This window comes from Chelon labrosus (genome assembly GCF_963514085.1).
Source record: "Chelon labrosus genome assembly, chromosome: 13".
Classification (NCBI taxonomy): Eukaryota; Metazoa; Chordata; class Actinopteri; order Mugiliformes; family Mugilidae; genus Chelon; species Chelon labrosus.
The window spans coordinates 12,134,295-12,153,715 of NC_140346.1; the positions used below are offsets into that span (position 1 = coordinate 12,134,295).

The following is a 19,421-nucleotide window of genomic DNA, read 5'->3' on the forward strand; positions in this document are numbered from 1 at the left end:
AACCCACTCTACCTACAGAACCAGAGGTGGGCCCATTACATATCAGTGACACACTGACTCTTAATCCATCCATGGGACTGAAGAGTCTGTTCCTCAATTAATTAAATATTTAAATGAATGACAAGAAACAACGATTCAATAGGAAATTAAACTGATTATAAATGTGAGTGACAACAGCATCTAAGACACTGAATGTCTTTCTTGTCAACAGCCCTGATGGCTGCACAACACCACGCCACCCTGCACCTCTAGTCTCAAGTGAGTGCGATCTGATCTATTTCATCAAACAAAGTGTGTATTACTGTTTATACACTGCTGTTTGTTTGGCTGAGCTTACCACAGGCTCTGGACATTTTTTGTAGACACTGTATATTTTAAATTTTAATGTAAACAGATTGCACGCGGTTGTTGTTGTTGTTATTGTTTTTTGGGTTTTTTGCTACCTTTCCACTGCACAATTTCACATTCATTGTACACGTTGCATATGGTCATATTAATTGTGTACGACACCAACTTTACTGTTTTGTTAACATGTACTTGTGAAAATTACATTTCTTTTCTATCTTCTTTATTTTATACTAATGCTGCTCTGTCACCCTGATTTCTAGGGATCAATAAAGGTCTTATCTTATTTCCCGGGAAGCCATAGAAGTGAAGGTGTAACTATGTTTCTGTTTAGGTTACATTCAAAGGCAGAAATATATATTCACGTGAAGAAATGTGTCTGGACAGGACAAAAGGAAGATTTGCGCGTGTTAAGATTGTATTTACGGACCCCCAGAGGCCATGTAAACAACACGAATGGTATAAACCGGAGATTCCCCCAGCAGTCTCTGATGTCGCTGCTAAACGTGAGACTTCCTGCTCCTTACAGTACGGTACAGTGAGAGGTGCGCGTTGCATTGTGGGGGTGCAAACACAGCGCAGAAAGAACAGCGGGGCGCACAAAGGAATGAAAATAGCACCTCGGCAACTTTTAACACCAGCCAGTTGTGATGTGAATTCATGTGAGCATTAATTAAACTGCGAATCTTGGCGGCTGGCAGGCTGACAACAGCCAGAAGAGCGGGGAATGTGAGTGAGGGGAGTGGAGCGGCAGGGCGCACCGCTGTCTCCCGACTGCTTTTTGTCAGCTGAGCTGTTTGCATCCCGAGGCCCGGCCGCTATCACAGGCCTCTCCCGAGAACAAGGTAAATTCCCTCCTTACAGCATGTCCGATAACGCTAGAACTGTTCCGCATACTCAAGATAATCCGTTGTCTCGGCATTGATGTGGGCAAACAAACAAACTGATCGCTCCATGTTGTGTCAGCTAGCGCTAGCTTGGAAGCTAACGGGTGTTAGCTAGCGTGCAGCCGCTACTTTAAAGTGAACGAGGTTATCCACGGTCATGACGGAAATGAAACTTCAAAATAAATGACAGGCGTTGATTTTACTCTCTTTAATTGCTGTAAGGTCTCATAAAGGTCATATTTATTAATTTCAGTGGCACCATGTATGCTATGCAATGACTTTATTTGTTGCACATGAAATGCCAGAAGCGCTTAAATAGTCTCGTGTCTTTTATTTTGACAGTTAAAACCGGACACGTTTCCTTCGTGACTGATTTGACGCGTTGATTTGACGCTGTTCGCTAAACTGTGATTGTTTACGGAAAACAAGGTTGTACAGCATTTTGTCCATTAGACACTGAGCACCCATTCAATACACTCATAAAGCTTTTCTACTTTATATGTGCTCTCTGCTTGTCTACATTGTGCAGTGTATTACTGTCCAGGGCTTTTGATCAGTACTTGATGTAAACAGAGAAGTACCAGGCCACGCCTCCGTTGCCCTGTCGCCGTCATAGTATCAGAATTTGAAGAGTTTTTGTTGTTGTTGTTGTTGTCTATTTGGTATTTACATTTAGCTGCAGGCACTGATTAATCGCTTGATCTTTAAATTCTGTACCTTAATTACAACTTGTTACTGACGGCTGAGTGAAATCCACAAATAACATAACCAGATGTAGAAAACAAAACAAAGCACAGGAGTTCACTGTACATTCAACGTGACTCAGAAACCATCAACTATGATTACAGATGAGAAGCTGTAAAGCTGAAAAGTTTGAACGTCGGTCTTTATACATTTTTCACATTATGCAGACGTTTGCATTTAGGTATACAGGGAAATTTGATCATCATTTAGTAGGAAAACACACACAAAAGATTATGTTCTCCTTCCTAGTAAATAGTTTAAAAAAAAAAAGTGTATGTACGCTGTTGTATTATTTATAAACTATATGTATGACGGCTCTCTGAGTTAGTATACTCTGAAGAACTTGACTTCTTGTCAGGAAGAACTTTATAGCAATCGTGTGATTAAATTCTCCAACAGGAGACGTTAAAGTCATATGAAAACCCCATGGCGAAATTAAAGTTATTTTCAATTAGGCTGTTTGCTGGTTCAGACAAGGCAACCTTTACTGGGCCAACATAGCCCAGGAGTATTTTCCTTCGGTCCGTGTGTGAAGTGGAGCGCGCTCTCCCTGCGAGAGCCCCTTCGCTTGAGGTTTTGTTTGATGGAAAATCTCATGCCTCAGAGAATCCACATGTCTCGCAGACAGCTGCTGAGCGTCCTGTAGTGCGCTGGCCTCCACATGGGTCTGGATCGCAAGGCTGTACATCTGCTTTGATTGTTGTTACATAACTTGGCATTTTGTCCTCCGTGCTCCCTACCCAGCTTTCGACCCCCCTTACCCTGCCTTCGTATTTCTCTTTTGCCTATACCCGCTGCCTTCCGAGTGCAGTCGCCTTTTTTCATCTTGTCTTTTTGTAAATGCCGTTTTGCAGACTGACATTTGACAACTCATTTTGTCTCTGTGCTTTGAGTTTTTGGTTCAGTGACTGTCTGTGGTATTGGTTATTTCACTCCCTATTCCTAGACTGCTTGGCGTGGATTTTGTTTCTTAGGTAATCATTAGAGGTGCTCTGACGTTGCCTTATTCAAAGAGTAATGATGTAATGTACTTACAAGAGAAGCCTAGGAAAATGTTATTATTAAATGTGATCTGCTTTCTTTCCTGCAAGAGATAGATTTTTCACTCTTGAGACACACGTAATATGCTTTAGCACTGGTGAACCTTTGTGTTTTACTTTTATTGTTTTCCATCTCTCTGTAGGACGCATTTCCCGTACACAGTCAGAAAGGGACTCCAACATGGGGGTCAAAACCTTCACCCACAGCTCCACATCCCACAGCCAGGAGATGCTTGAGAAGCTCAATGCTTTGCGCAATGAGGGTCACTTGTGTGATGTTACCATCCGGGTTCAAGACAAGCTCTTCCTGGCCCACAAAGTGGTCCTGGCGTGCTGCAGTGAATTTTTCCGCTCCAAACTGGTGGGCCGGCCCGAGGAGGAGGACAAGTTTGTTTTGGACCTTCATCATGTGACCGTTAGCGGTTTTGCTCCCTTGCTGGAATATGCCTACACGTCTACGCTTTCCATCAGCACAGAGAATATCATCGACGTCCTGGCAGCTGCAAGTTACATGCAAATGTTTGCTGTTGCTAGTACGTGTTCAGAGTTCATGAAGTCAAGTATTCTTTGGAGCCCGGGTAACAACAACAATAACAACAACATGCCGACAGATAAACCACATGAGTCAGCACCAGAGAGCGCCTCATCAAACTGTGCCCTGACGCCGTTGGATGGCAGCGTGTCACCTGTGTCATCCGACTGCAGCGTGATGGAGAGAAACGTTCCTATATGTCGCGAGTCACGGCGGAAACGCAAGAGCTTTGTAACGATGGCATCACCCGAGAGTCCGCTCAAATGCACTACACAGATGGTCACCACGTCCCCTCAGATCCCCAACCCATCTCCCTCATTCTCAGACAGCACGGCGCAGCCCGTGGAGTCCTCCCTAGCCTTTCCATGGACTTTTCCGTTTGGCATCGACCGGAGGTTTCACTCAGATAAATCGAAGCTTCCGGAGAGCCCTCGCTGTTTAGAGCAGGGCACCCCTGGTACCTCAGAGGTGGTGGTTGGTCGGCGACTTAGTGATTTCCTGACGTGCGAGAGCTCTAAGGCGGTGGCGTCGCCGGTGACGGCAGAGGAGGAGGATGTAAGGGTGAAGGTGGAGCGTCTCAGTGATGAAGAAGTGCAAGAGGCATCGTCGCAGCCAGTTAGTGCTTCTCAAAGCTCGCTGAGTGACCAGCAGACAGTGCCTGGGAGTGAACAGGTCCAAGAGGAGCTCCTTATTAGTCCACAGTCCTCCTCCATAGGTAGAACTGTTCTTCCTACTTATCGAGTACTTCTGCATGTTAAATGTTGTCTTGCTTTTAGTCACACGATGATATATTTGTTTAAAAAAAAAAACAGAAAATCAAATCAGTTTGCCAGTGTCGCTGTTATAATAGAGTCTGTGTCCTGACCCAGTTAACACAGTGTTGCTTTGTAAAATGTGCAATCAAACTTGCCTCACCCTGCTCTCAGCTGCCTATCCACCCACAGGATTTTTATTTGTATTGGTCTCGGTGGAAAGTTTCATTGTCCAGTGGCCCAAATGCTTTTTGAAAGCCCTTTCTACCCTGTATAAATTAAACTAAAATGGAAACATTCGTCATTTTTTCCTAAACTGTCGAATAGCACAGTGCATTGTTATCCAATAGCCTTAATCCATAAATAGGGGATTAGCCTTCAAAGAACTAAAGTATATTAGTCTAACCTCATCCAATATGAGGCTTTATGCTCTAGTCAGAAGTTCAGCAGACAGTCATCATGTGTAATGGTGGTTTTCTTTCCAGGGTCAATGGATGAGGGAGTGTCGGAGGGCTTGCCGTCAATGCAGAGCACTTCAAATGCTGGAGGACATGCAGAAGATGACGAGAGGTATCACGATTTGTTAGAACTTGTAGTGAACAAGTCATGGGTAATAAAGATCATATAGACATGTACCTCATCTCTAGTTGTCTGGGCCACACCTGTTTAGATAATACATTTATACCTCATGTTGAAGTTATGCACAAGAAGGCTTGCTGTATATTGTAAAAGTCTCAAGCCACAAACATTGGTGATAAATTTTATGTGAAAGCTAACATTACCTCCCAGTACACGCAGTCTGTGCATGTCTAATGTTAAGCAGTCTGACGCGCTTCACTGTCATCACTAACCACATGTGACGTACTGTAGGAGACAGTGAGACTCTGGAGGAGTTATTTTATTGACCTTTCAGTATTCATAGAGGTGCAACTTTATTTGTCGTCATGAGCACATATTTTCTTGCCTGCCGTAGCCAGAATCTACCTCGATTATCAGAATATGTGAACCATGGTCCTTAGATGACTTGTATGACTACTTTGTTGTTACGCTTCTGGCTTCTGTCCCGGCTACACATTTGCTTGACAAGTATTTTCACCCGCATTGTGTTTCAGGCTGGAAGGTATTCAGTATCCGTACCACCTCTACATCAGCCCCTCAGCACGGCCCGGCACCAATGGCCCTGACCGGCCCTTTCAGTGTCCAACCTGCGGAGTCAGATTCACGCGTATTCAAAACCTGAAACAGCACATGCTCATACACTCTGGTAGGTGTGATGGGGGAAATGGAAACCACGTGTGATTGTGTGACACGGTGTTGACATGGTGCATCAGAAATGATCATGGCAGGTAATGTAGGAGTTTAGAGAGAATACCATTGTAGGTATTGTGGCTCTTTCTCTGCTGCTGTGGTAGTACTAGAGAATACACCAACACATAATACCATTCATACCTCTACTAGTATGAATTGCTCGCCACAGTAACAATATAGTAGTATGTTGGTACAAAAGATTAAGTGAGATGGTACAACAGTGTCACAAACAGGATATCTAGCCTAGACAATGATAAAAAAGGTTAGAGTATGTCAATGTGATGTATTAAAACTGGCTGTGAAAATGTATTTTTAGGATAAGTGAATTAGACCAGTCCTGCCCTAAATCTCATATTCAGCATGGGTCTAAAAATAACTAAGAGAGCTGTGTTTTCAATTTAGAGGCTGTGATTTGTTGTGTGACTGCGTTGTATTGTGTTGTACTGACTTATTTTGACAACTCCGTTTTAGTCAGTGGATTAGACTAAATAACAGAAAGACTTCAGGGTTTAATTCAGTCCAGTTTAACAACACCACAAACTACATCCTCCAGAATGATCGTCCAGTTCAGTGACCACCTGTCTCAACATAGACTGAACATTAGAACAGGGGTGAGGGCGGTTTAATGCAGGACTGTTGTATTAGGATTCATTTATTTTCACTAGTGTACCTAATGAACTGTAGTTATTTATTAAAATTAAGTTAAAATAAAAGGGTAAATGATAGCAGGATGTTTTCCATAATCTTGTATACAGTACATCTTGGTGGTGAGAAGAGGAGATTTTTCTGTCCAGGAATCCTGGGCATCACTGATTCAGAGAATAGTTATGACTGGCTTTGTGGTTACATATGGTTACATTAACCCCCCCACCCCACTTCACCTGCTAATGGATACTGACACTTGTGTGATGTTCATTTTCAGATGAGGCATTGGTTTTGTCTTCTTCCCCCCAGGCATTAAACCCTTCCAGTGTGACCGCTGTGGGAAAAAGTTCACACGGGCCTACTCCCTAAAGATGCATCGGCTGAAGCACGAAGGTAAACGCTGTTTCCGGTGCCAGATTTGTAGCGCCACATTCACGTCCTTCGGTGAATATAAGCACCACATGAGGGTCTCCCGACACATAATCCGCAAGCCGCGGATTTATGAGTGCAAAACGTGCGGCGCCATGTTCACCAACTCTGGCAATTTAATTGTACACCTGAGGAGTCTGAACCATGAGGCATCCGAACTAGCAAACTACTTCCAGAGCAGGTGAGGAGTCTGGGGGCACTGACCCTCATCATTTACTCAGATCTCACCTGGATCACAAAATAACTTCAGTTTAGATTCTAATACCTGAAGTTCATTGGATCGTTATCGTAAACTTTGGTTGTGTAGAATTGTTGTTGAGATGATTGCAACTGATTTGAATCTGATCAAGTTTACCTTAAGTATTTACTGGGGAATTTTAATTCACTTGTTCAAAACAAGTGTTTGACATTGCAGTAAGTAGGCTTGATTTGTTTTTGTTTTTTTACGAGGGCTGAATGAGAAAATCATTACCACTCGTGGTTGTGCAGGAAATGTGAAACCACTGCTAGCAGCTAGTTAGCTAGTCAGCTTAAAGACCGGAAGCAGGGGGAAAGAGCTAGCATAGTCTTCTCTGAAAGCAATAGAAGAAAAATGTTTGTTGTCTGAGTGCATCCCTAGAGATTTCACTGGGTGCCGTGCAGCTGTTCCCAGCAAAGAAATGGTAAAATAACAGGTATAGCACAGATTAAGTGACATAGGATGTGTTAAATAATGGTCTTTAGAAATGCTGCTAGGTAGTGTTGGAGTAAACCAGCCTAGCTTTCTTCCTGTTTCCTGTCTTTATGCTATGTTATGCAAACCTGCACCTGCAACAGCTTTATATTTACTGTATAGACATGAGAGTGGAATCAGTCTCATCTAATCTGTCTCAAGTCCGTCTTTACTGATTTACCAATTTGATTAGATGTATGAAATGAGTTGGTTAAGTTTTCTTAATACACTGACCAACTGCCAGAATTAATTTTTTTAAACACGTCAGACAACTTTGTTTTGCAGTTATTTTATCAGGTCATAAAATATCCGCGAAACGCATCTTCCATCATTTTGTCATCTCTGTTTGTTTCTATATGAATAGCTTTTCCTTAACCAAATAGAGCGGCCTGTTTGTTTTCATCAGCAGCTCAGTCCAGAAAGCCTCGTGAAAGTCAGAACACAGTGTCTTTATAAAGTCATAGTGTGTTTTTATTTCCCAGACTTTTCCACTTCTTAATCAAATCAAGCCCTCACAGGTCGGCGGGACTCAAACGGGCCATTGACTCCTCAAACATTTTATAGTAGAAGGTCTACGCCTGAGATCATAACAGTGTGGAAAATTCTCTGGCAGCTCAGTCGGACTCTTAACTCCCATCCTCAGTCTTCACATAAAAAAGATATGTTAACTACACTGTATTTTTTATTTTTTTTTTAAAGCTAAGATTAGGCATGGCCACTACACTCAACAATAACCGTTTATTCTTGATCATAAGTTCTGATTCCCACTGTTTCATAGTCTGTATATGTAAAGCTGCAGGATGGCGGATGCGGATAAATCTAGTTCATGACCGTGCCCCCACTGTGCTTTTGCGCCTTTTGAAAAGGTCATAGGAATGCAGATGTACTTTGGGTGCCATCACATGTGGTGAAAACCCAGCTCAGCCTTGTTTTGGCTTAGTTCCTGTATATTCCTTTTTCAGGCCGTTATTATCAGCATGTCTAAGGAATCCTTGTCCTTAAATAGATATGACTTGCAGCTGTAATAAAGGTTTATAGTGTGAACAAAATCAGCAGTTAGTTGGAGTAAATTAGCATTTTTTCATATGCAGCTTTTCCTTAGACCTGTAAAGTTATGCATAAATCCAGCCAAGGATGGACAGCTGACCTGTATATTGATAGCACTGATTAATGACCATTGCTCATCCCTCTCACCCACATTTGACCAATAACTGTTTTTTTCTTGACGCAACATGAAGATGACTCCAGATAGTTGAAAAGTAGAAATTTTATGTCACAATATATAGTTATTAGATATTTGTTGTTCTGTTTTTCGATGTACCATATATTATTTTGGCCACTTATTAAAGTGTCCTTTGTTAATTTAGGTTTGCGCAGGATAAAAATGATAAATGCCCAAAGTCAATTCTATCTTGCCACCAAAGTGTCTTCAAACCTCTTTGGGTGAAGGCCTCTCTTCATACCTGATATCATGACATTGTCTGATATCTAATTGACAGACACAATGATAGGAATACAGCATCGTTTCATTAGTGGCAGGAAGTTTTCCTGTAACACCTTGAACATCACAAACTACTGATTTGTAACCAGTTGTCATCGCGCAATGTGTATCTTCTCATGTAGTAATATGTAGTGTCAAGGTAGCAGATAAAAGGACGCTGAGCTCAACACGTTCTCTTGGTCCTTGCAGTGATTTCCTCGTGCCCGACTACCTGAGCCAGGTACAGGAGGAGGAGGAGGCGCTGGGAGTCCAGTATGAGCTGGAGGAGTCCCAACATCACCCGGTGTACCCGGGAAGCAACTCCACCACCAGTGCCGCCTCGTCCTCCTCCTCAGTGCAGATGCCCGTCATCTCCCAGGTCTCCTCCTCCACGCAGAATTGTGAGAGTTCCTCTGGCTTCCTCTCACCTGAGCCCTTGGATCCCCTGGAAGCCCCAGCCTCCCATAAGATGGACGCAGACGAGACGGCAGCCATGACAGAGGAGACCAAGATGGACAACCGTGTAGGAGGAAGTTCCCCAGAGGTGTTTGAAGAAGAGCAGCAGCATGCCCAGGCCAAGGAGGTGGCTTCCATTACCATAGAGTGATTAAAGTCTTCTGCTTGCCCGTCATGTCTTATTTTGCAGTCATGTCATATGGGAATATCTGTCGAAATGATTTGATGGCGAAAAGGGACGACTTGGATATGTGAAGCCATCAAGACACAGTGATCGATGATTTCTGAAGACATCAGTTGGCTTGTTTATGTTTTTCTACATGCAACACAGATGCACTTATTTGTAAATTATATTTGTCTTTATTTTCTTTGCAGTGATAGTATAATGTCCGAACCTTGACAGATAAAATGAGATTTCAGTGGGCCAGAATCTCTGGCTTTCAATGCATTTCTACCACCTGGAAATGACAGCATACAGTATTTCTAATAGTCATTTTAAAGAAGAAGGTTGTTTTTTTCCCATATGACGTGAATGCAGCACTAGCTAAAGTCATTTCTGTCTTAGCCAATTTGAGGTCTGTTAAATCCAAGCCTTGCTCTACTTTTGGAAAGTGCCTGAGAGTTCCCATTTTAACAAAATAAGGAAAAGAGGTCTTGACTTTGCCGACAGTGACAAATCAAGTCTTTGCAAACTGAGCTAAAGAAAAAAAAAGTCCTTGTACTTCATTTGTAGTGGTGATGCTCGTTTGTTTGGGCAGAGACTGTGTTATTCCTTCAGTGCCGTCGCTATAGGCAAACTGTTAAATGTCAATATTATCTATACTGCAATAGCTTGTACTGTAGTTTTACTATTTGAATGCTCTGTATGTTGGGTGTTGTGAAATATGATATGTCAGGTGTGTGTATGTGCACTTCTTTATCAATATGAATACAGTACATTTCATTTTTAAATGTTTAAAACTTGAAATATATTGACAAGCTATTCCCTAAAGACATTTGCGCGGTATATCATTTTGTGACCTGACTTGTTTATTATTTTTAATGAACACTGTTGTGTCTCCAAACTTCTAAACTCTAGGAGTTTAGATTAGCTTGGATCAGCTGATAGTTTTGTTTTGACCGACTTAATGACTAAGAATGAATGAGACTGAAATTTATGTTAAACATAAAATCTTTAAATTTGGAGTTACACGGTTGTCTCACAACTATAATGTTATATTCCAAAATGGTCTCTGAGAAATGTAGCATTTCGTCCCGGCTAAAGTTCAGCCTGCTTGACAAATGGCAGTTAATTCAACTTAAAACTTTCAAATTCCTGATTTCTCGATGGATGCTCTGCTGATGTTTTAGGACATGGCTTCACTGTTTGAGAGATGTTGCACACAGGTACAACATGATTGTCTGTATTAAGGTTTTAACCTTTTTTTGAGGTTAATAACCATTTGTTTTTTATTTTTTTCTTCACCTAATTGTCACAAAGGGAAAAAAGCACATTGTGTAAGTTTCCCTCACATTTATACTCGCTGAGCACTTTCTTAGGAACTCGTTTAGGGACATTTTTCAGTATGATACAGTCCAAAGCAAATAAAATTAAATTTTGACCTTTCTGACAGTGTCAGCAAAACTGAAAATGTATGAGCTTTGTACAAGTAAACAATACTGTTGTATTGGTCTGCATTGGATTGCCAAGATTTTCCCAATGAAGTGCTCGGTGAGTGTACATTTACTGTATATCTGCTGCGTGGAAGCAGGAAGTCGTGGCTGTTTTCAATCAGATCACACAGCTGCTGCGTGTCGATGCGTCAATACTGCTTTAGAAGCAACAGAAGTGCGCTGGTGTGTGAATGCAAATACTGTGAGTTGAATCATTATAAATGATAAATGTGCGTTCAGAGCTTATCAGTATAGTTTGGCAGTAGGCTGTCCTTGATGTTACTAATCACTTACTTTGTTATGCTGATTTTGGGTCAAACCTCCAACTCCTGTTACGTGTGTTGTGCCAACATGGTTGTCATTCTGTTCTTGGACATTGTTGTGCCTGTATTATGAGAAGATAATGACACCCATGGTGATAATCCATGAGTTGAATGCTACTGACTGTGACTGGGTTTCTTGTTCAGTTTAATTTCCTACCCCCTAAAAGTAGCCCACATTTTAAATGATCCCAGCAGGTTGTAATATTTCACATACAGGGTTGATTGTAAATGTGAAGGTGAATATTCATATTCGCAGAAATCCAAGGAAAGCTGTCTTAATAAGATGCTGGTGTCACCCTGTGCCATTCTATCAGTCACTTTTTAAATGTTGTGCCATTTGCCCTTTTTATCTGGGTACAAATCAAGCTTTTTCCTACAGGACCAAATGTTCTCTATCTTATTGGGGATTTGCCATGGCAATCAGTAATTGCACATAACAAAAGAAAGAGATAATCATTGTAAATGGTCCATGCTATTTAGCAAAGGGGTCCTGCTGTTTAATCCCCTCCTTAAAACACTGTATGATGTTGTGCATTTAAGAGGCAAGCCTTAGTAAATGGACCTAAAAACTCTAGTTGCACAATGTCAAAATTTCAAAAGAAAAATGTTTTTCTATTCTCCATTTGTATTTCATGCTTTTCATCTGTTGTGTTCGGTGTCTGTATTAGAAAAAAAACAAAAAACTTTTATATAATGAAATGCTGCTGTTTGTTGAAAAGCAAAAGTGCCCAAAATATTTTTGTGAACCAATGGTGTGCAATAAATGGACTGGTGTTTGTTTTAAATTTGTCCTTGGAATGGTGAATTATATACATATATATATACAGTGTATATATATCTATGTATATAGATATATTACAAAAGAATGTATCTTTTTGTTTTAATCAAATGTGATGGGAGCTGAATCAAATAGGCAAGGACCCTGTTTGATCTGTGAAACAGTGAACAAGGCTTTGATATCAAACGACTGGTTCTATTCAACTCCTTTGTGTTGGTTTCTAAAGTTGCATGTCCATATCGTTCTGTGAAGTGAAAGAGCATGTCTTGGGTTGGGCGGTGCGTTGTGTCAAGGCCTTATTTGTTGATGACTCTTCATCCAGTGTACCTATGATCTGTTGTTCAGCATGCCCTCTTTTCTTTCTGTATGTTATCCCTTTTTATGTGCTATGTTTTACAGTTATTTTGATCATATACAGGACATGCCTTTTCAATGTAGACTTGATGTTGTATACGTTTTCCAGTCCATATGGTTTATTTAAAATAGGAAAATACAAGAAAAACAAACTGGTAGCTCTTCATAATGGCATATATTTTTGGTGATTTTTGTATTATGGTTGCTGTTTATGGCATCTTTGGATATTCTTGTTAAATGTGAATAGAACAGCTTAGCCTGGGAGTACGGGGGGGCCTTGGTAGTCTTTGTGACTGTTTGCAGTGTGTGTATATATATAAATATACAGTATATACACTCATAATATGTTGCATATTCTTTATACAGTAGGCTACTTGATTACAACCTGCTTTGAGACAGATGTTGTATTTTGTGTCTTTGATACGGTATTTAAACCATAGTTTGGAGAAGCTGTACAAAAACATCCCAGAATGCAACCTGCACACTGTATACGGAGAACTGATGTTTGTGGTGTTGAGTGTTTTAACTGGATCATTTTCCACAGTTGGCTGTTAAAAACTGACAAGACCACTCTGTATTTAAGAGTTTATGGTTGTTCTTGAATTTTTGCTAGTGTTCTGGCTTTGCAGTCCTGTTGTTCTTAAAAAGACTTGTTTTTGTAAAAGTATAAAATGTAAATAAAAAAAAAGTCAGAATAAGTCAATTAACTTGTCTGGGGGTTTATTTATTGAAGTTGCAGAAACCTCTTGCATACCATGATGTTAAAGTGCTAATATACACTATATTACCAAAAGTATTCGCTCACCCATTCAAATGATCAGAATCAGGTGTTCTAATCACTTGGCCTGGCCCCAGGTGTATAAATTCAAGCACTCAGGCATGCAGACTGTGAAACAAGACATTTGTGAAAGAATGGGCCGCTCTCAGGAGCTCAGTGAATTCCAGCGTGGAACTGTCATAGGATGCCACTTGTGCAACAAATCCAGTCGTGAAATTTCCTCGCTCCTAAATATTCCACAGTCAACTGTCAGCTCTATTATAACAAAATGGAAGCGTTTGGGAAAAACAGCAACTCAGCCACGAAGTGGTAGGCCACGTAAAGTGACGGAGAGGGGTCAGCGGATGCTGAAGCGCATAGTGCAAAGAGGTCGCCGACTTTCTGCACAGTCAATTGCTACAGAGCTACAAACTTCATGTGACCTTCCGATTAGCCCAATTACAGTACGCAGAGAGCTTCATGGAATGGGTTTCCATGGCCGAGCAGCTGCAGCCAAGCCACACATCACCAAGTGCAATGCAAGGCGTCGGATGCAATGGTGTAAAGCACGCCGCCACTGGCCTCTAGAGCAGTGGAGACGCGTTCTCTGGAGTGATGAATCACGCTTTCCCATCTGGCAATCTGATGGACGAGTCTGGGTTTGGAGGTTGCCAGGAGAACGGTACATTTCAGATTGCATTGTGCCAACTGTGAAATTTGGTGGAGGAGGAATTATGGTATGGGGTTGTTTTTCAGGAGCTGGGCTTGGCCCCTTAGTTCCAGTGAAAGGAACATTGAATGCTTCAGGATACCAAAACATTTTGGACAATTCCATGCTCCCAACCTTGTGGGAACAGTTTGGAGCGGGCCCCTTCCTCTTCCAACATGACTGTGCACCAGTGCACAAAGCAAGGTCCATAAAGACGTGGATGACAGAGTCTGGTGTGGATGAACTTGACTGGCCTGCACAGAGTCCTGACCTGAACCCGATAGAACACCTTTGGGATGAATTAGAGCGGAGACTGAGAGCCAGGCCTTCTCGACCAACATCAGTGTGTGACCTCACCAATGCGCTTTTGGAAGAATGGTCAAAAATTCCTATAAACACTCTCCTCAACCTTGTGGACAGTCTTCCCAGAAGAGTTGAAGCTGTAATAGCTGCAAAAGGTGGACCGACATCATATTGAATTCTATGAGTTAGGAATGGGATGGCACTTCAGTTCATAGAATGAGTAAAGGCAGGTGAGCGAATACTTTTGGTAATATAGTGTACTTCAGACCCACTAACTACAAGGTTGATGAATCCGGAGAGCAAGTGTAAAGCTCATTGTAGTGCAACTGGTGCCGTCTTGGCAGTGCCTGACTACTGGCTAATCCATTACAGCAGTCAGATGATACCTATAGGTATAGATGCCTGTGGTAGCACTCACCTGTCACGCAAGCAGCCAAACCCTTAGTTGTGCATAAATTTAAGCCTGGATATCATTTAAACACAGGAGTTCTATAAACATCTACCTCCCTTACAGTCGTCATGAGTATGAAATTATATAAAGAGAGCAAAACCACTGTCATACCAGGCTGTAAAGTATTTATTTCTGCTGTAAAGTTGGGTATTTTTAAAGTGGAGATTTGTGGGGACTGTCCCAACTTTTGGAGCTAGCCTCCAGTGGCTGTTTGAAGAACTGCCATTGCACCTTGTCCATCACTAAACAAAAGGAGAATGTACACTAATAGTGAATCTTTGTGTGAAAGTAGCTAACTTCTTGCTAATCAAACAGCTGTCTGATACAACTCACTCATACATGTCTGTTGTTAGGAGGAAAGCTATCGCTACCAGGACTGCCTAGCGGTGATCTGTGGGGGCAGAGGAGTTCTTGATAGAGTGCTGAACCATAAGTGGCCGGAAGCTGGTTCAGAAAGATCACAGGTTGGTTCTGTGAGGATGCCTGCACCAAGACTAAGGCCTCTGATCAACAAGGACATGTTGAACGGGAAGACCACCGGCCCTCTCTCCACACACACCTCCAATCATCATCTATCACGATCGCCACACCCAGCTAGGGGAGATGATACCTCACCGGGATCTGGAAGATAGCTCAGATATTGCACATGTTTGTGTTTATTTGATATACAAATGCCACAAATGATCCAACCTTGACAAAACCTTGAGATGAGACATCATGGCACAACCTCTCAGAAGTATGAATGGGTAAAGTATGCAACTGGGGATTCCACCTAGAGAAATACAATATTAAAAGCCTGAGATTAAGCCTATCTAATCTGAGTGGAGAGATCATCTGAAATCTGGAATGCAGCAATTCTAGCATCAGCCAAGAAGCTCCTTCAGGTCTAAATGACAGGTGAGTAGGTGGTGCACACTTGAAACTAACATGAGGAATTAGAGGTGTTGCTAGACAACTGTAGAAACAAAAGAGACTAACAGTCGGCAAGCTAAGACCTAGGTAACTCAATATAGGAACTGCAAAGACATGAGACTGTTAGGAGTATCAACATTTTCCTTAGACATATTATCAAATTACAAAGAAAACCCTGTGTGTTTAGAAATGTACCATTCACCTCTGCCATTTCTACACAACACCAACAATACCACAACAGGGGGCCAATGATATGGGTATTTTTTTGTGAACGCGGTAAACACGACCCCAATTGAAGGCAGCAATAGGTGTGACTAATAACACTAATACTCTAGATAGACTCTTCTAGATTCTACTCAAAAATCTCAGTAAATCTGCATGAAAACAGAGTCCTGAAACCAAAGCAGATTAAATGTTCATTTTAATATGTGGTCTTTTTCTTTTTTTTCAAGCAGAGCACTGACTGACGTTTATCTTGGTATAATTTTTGAATGAGGCATCTCAGTCCCTGTTTATCTTGAAAGGAATTTATAAAGTTTGAGTTTCAGGACTGAGGCTGGTGATGTACTTCTGATGTGTGGAAGTACATTCACTTTGGATGGTGATATGGTAGATAGATAGATAGATAGATAGATAGATAGATAGATAGATAGATAGATAGATAGATACTTTATTGATCCCGAAGGAAATTCAAGATTTGTGGTGGCATATTTTGGTGTTTAATTTAAAGTGTGTTTAGATTGCTTCGATGTAAGATTTTCACAGGATATTCACGGATATTGCTACGGCCCTATTAGTGGGTGGTTGAGCCTCTGGTCGTGGTATGACTGTCTCCACTACCTCCTGTATCCGCCTCTTCCTCTAATCAACATCAGTAGAGTGTCATATTGCTCTTAAAAATACAAACTCAGCTCAAACATTCAGACAATAGTATGGAGCATATCACAGAACCCAAAGAAGTCATTCTGTGATGGCACTGCTGTCTGTTTAGAAAAACAAAGGCTCAGCCAGTACAAAATATTTTTACCACTAATTGGGTGCTGTCACAGTGAGTAGCCTATGAGCGATTCATCTGTTTCTTTTTCCTTTGATTTGTGTTGATGCAATTTGATGATGACCGTCAAAGCTAAACCACTCTATGTGTGTGTGTTTCTTTTTTTAATTCATAAGCAATAAACACAGGTATTGTCTTTGAAAACACAGAAGGCATAATTTTCTCAGAGGCTGTGTGGGACTGGGCAAAATAAAAACAGACTTCAGGAGATTGTTACTGTACCTCTTGAAACTAATATTGATAGAAGCTACCGTGTATTATTTAGGTCTATATGATTGATGGGACTGTAGCAAGTCTGTAAGAAAGTTACATAAATATACTGTATACATGTAGATACTAGGAGTTGTACAGACAATTAGTCGACCACACTGCGTTGCCATGACGCTTTAAGCATCATGTCGACTAGTCACAGATCACGTGACAATAACAATATGGACGCCTCCGTGAAGACAGGTGAGGAGTTCAGTGTGTCATTGCAGCAAACTACCAGCAGCTCATCAGGTGTCTGGAAATACTTCACTGAAGACGAGGCCCATATTCTACCATGGCATGGAAAATATGTAAGTCAGTCCTGAAATACAACTAAAATACTACTGCAATGCATACTCATCTGAAAAGGCATCCGCTAACGCTAGCAGAGGAACGGTCCAAATCCTCTCGACATCAGTCAATTAACAACTTCACCAAAAATCCGGCGGTAACAGAGAGGAGGCTGCAAACCAACAATTTGTTGGTTAGTTTAATTGTCAACGTTATTAGACCTTTAGCTGCAGTGCACCTATCTTACATAACTTATATAGCTATATATCTGCAGCGCACAGTATTGATACGCTTATTGTTGACATTGTTGCTGTGGTTGTAGAGCGTGTTTTTGCCCTTGATGTCCCTGAATGCATCATGTGAGAAAAGGGAGTTACGGTATTGAGAGGCGCGAGAGCCGCATATTAGAAGTGTCAGACTGACGGTGTTTATGGTGTTGACGTGGGCTACGACCGACAGTAGAACATGGCCTCAATAAACTTGCAGAAAAACATCCATAGCTTCCTTTGTTTGAGACGCTACAATATCTATTCAGGTCAAGAATATAGATTTCATTGTTGCAAAGCATTACTTACTGTGTTTATATTAGCGATGTCATCAGTGATTAGGAACTTTCACCGCATAAATAGTCGACTTTGAAAGTCGTTCAACCCCTAGTAGCTACTTAATTGTCAATGCGTCAGTGTGGCAGTCATCTTGCTTTATGATTTCAGTCACAAATAATGACAGTTGGATGAAATGTATCCAGCTAACAATAATTTACTTCGAATCAAATTCCTTCTCTTCGTTTAACCCATCCATTTGTTCACACAGCAGTGTGTACTCGGCTGCCATCTATGCAGCGCCCACATTAGGCTCATACATTGTTTTTTTGAGTGCTACATGATTAAATATACAGGGTGAAATAAGAATTCTTATTTTTTTGTACATTGTATTAGTGATACATCTTTGAGGAGTGCTTCATTCATTTGTAAGTATAGTCTTTACGACACAGTTGGGGGTTTACGTCATGCAATTTTGAGGAATGTCTGTTGGATCTCATCAAAATTAAGATCAACATTTTTTCATGAGATCAACATTTTTCATGAACACAGTTAACACAACCCTTATTTGGAGCAAGAGTGGAGCTGAGGCAGACGGGTGATACCTTGATAGTTAGTCACCTATGACAGAACCCACCTGCCGCCCAAGGTGACCGCAAGGTATGTGGAAAATTTATCTAACACATTTCTATCCAGCTTTTGTTGAGAACATCATCTAGATTCCCTCCAATATGTGAAAGCAGACGACTTCCACTGCTGGCTAGACGGAAAGTATTGGTACGAGTCATCACATTCAAAGATTGCATGAAATGTAGATAAAAGAAGGGTTCTTCCAGTTGTAAAACAGGCCTGGCTGTCAGGGCCATCCGTTTCAGAAACAGATCAAACATTGTCAAAGCAGGCCCTCCTCTGTCAAACCTTCAGAGACGAGCTTTGAACAGAATTCCATAAGAAAATGGGTTGTAACAGTTGTCATTGATGAGATCTTTTTCTAAAAAAAAAAAGTTAGCTGCTTTAATGCACACAAAATTGAATTTATAATTGTTTTTATAGCAAAATGTATCTCACAAAAATCAATGAGCAAATCAGTGTCAAGCTCTGGTAAAAATCTGTGTGTCATAATCAGCTTTTCATATTCCTGGAATATAAATAAAAGATTGGTGCGTGTCACTGTGTTTTTGGTTGCAGATGGATTAGCTTAAGCCGTTCTATTTTAACGCCAGAATTTTGTTGATTTTGGCCTATGGTAGACCCATCAGAGAAACTCCATCCCTCTCTGTCCTCTTGAAGAACTTCAATCCAAATATTTAAAATGCGAAGTACAATAGTTTTTCAAAAGAAATCTGTAATGAAAATAAGATGGAATATTCTTAAAGCTTTTGCAGTTTTCTGAGAATACGTTGTTGATGCCATAGATGCAATCTGCAGCTTGTCTGTGAATAGACAGGTTGAGAAATATGAATTACTGGGTGATTGAACTCATCATTCACTCCCTCTTCACCCTGCAAGCATTGCCTCCATTACAACCCCATTGCGTAATGCAGGGCTCTTATTTTGTTCCTTGTAAACTTTTACTGCAGAACCAAAAATGTGTTTGCAGATGCATTTATGACTTGTTTACATTTTGGGCTTATCTGTTGGACGTGAACGTCCGGAGGCGGATTTTAGACAAACTGGATACAGCAGTTTGTGAGGAGAGTGATAATACTGCGGTG

At 41.1% G+C, this 19,421-nt stretch overlaps 1 protein-coding gene across 2 annotated transcripts; it reads left to right on the top strand.

Annotated features, from left to right (window-relative positions):
• The first annotated feature begins 186 nt into the window (after positions 1-186).
• On the top strand, positions 187-13,066 carry zbtb44 (zinc finger and BTB domain containing 44). 2 transcript variants are annotated; one of them, XM_084559016.1, is made up of 6 exons: positions 187-1,190; positions 3,160-4,263; positions 4,786-4,870; positions 5,413-5,564; positions 6,563-6,863; positions 9,085-13,066. In XM_084559016.1, exons 2-6 carry the CDS (start codon positions 3,198-3,200, stop codon positions 9,479-9,481), a joined length of 2,001 nt encoding a protein of 666 aa, XP_084415142.1. In that variant the 5' UTR covers positions 187-1,190; positions 3,160-3,197; the 3' UTR covers positions 9,482-13,066. The 2 variants fall into 2 exon arrangements, with proteins under 2 accessions (XP_084415142.1, XP_084415143.1); XM_084559017.1 differs by having other exon boundaries at positions 6,563-6,646; positions 9,085-9,240.
• Positions 13,067-19,421: the final 6,355 nt, after the last annotated feature.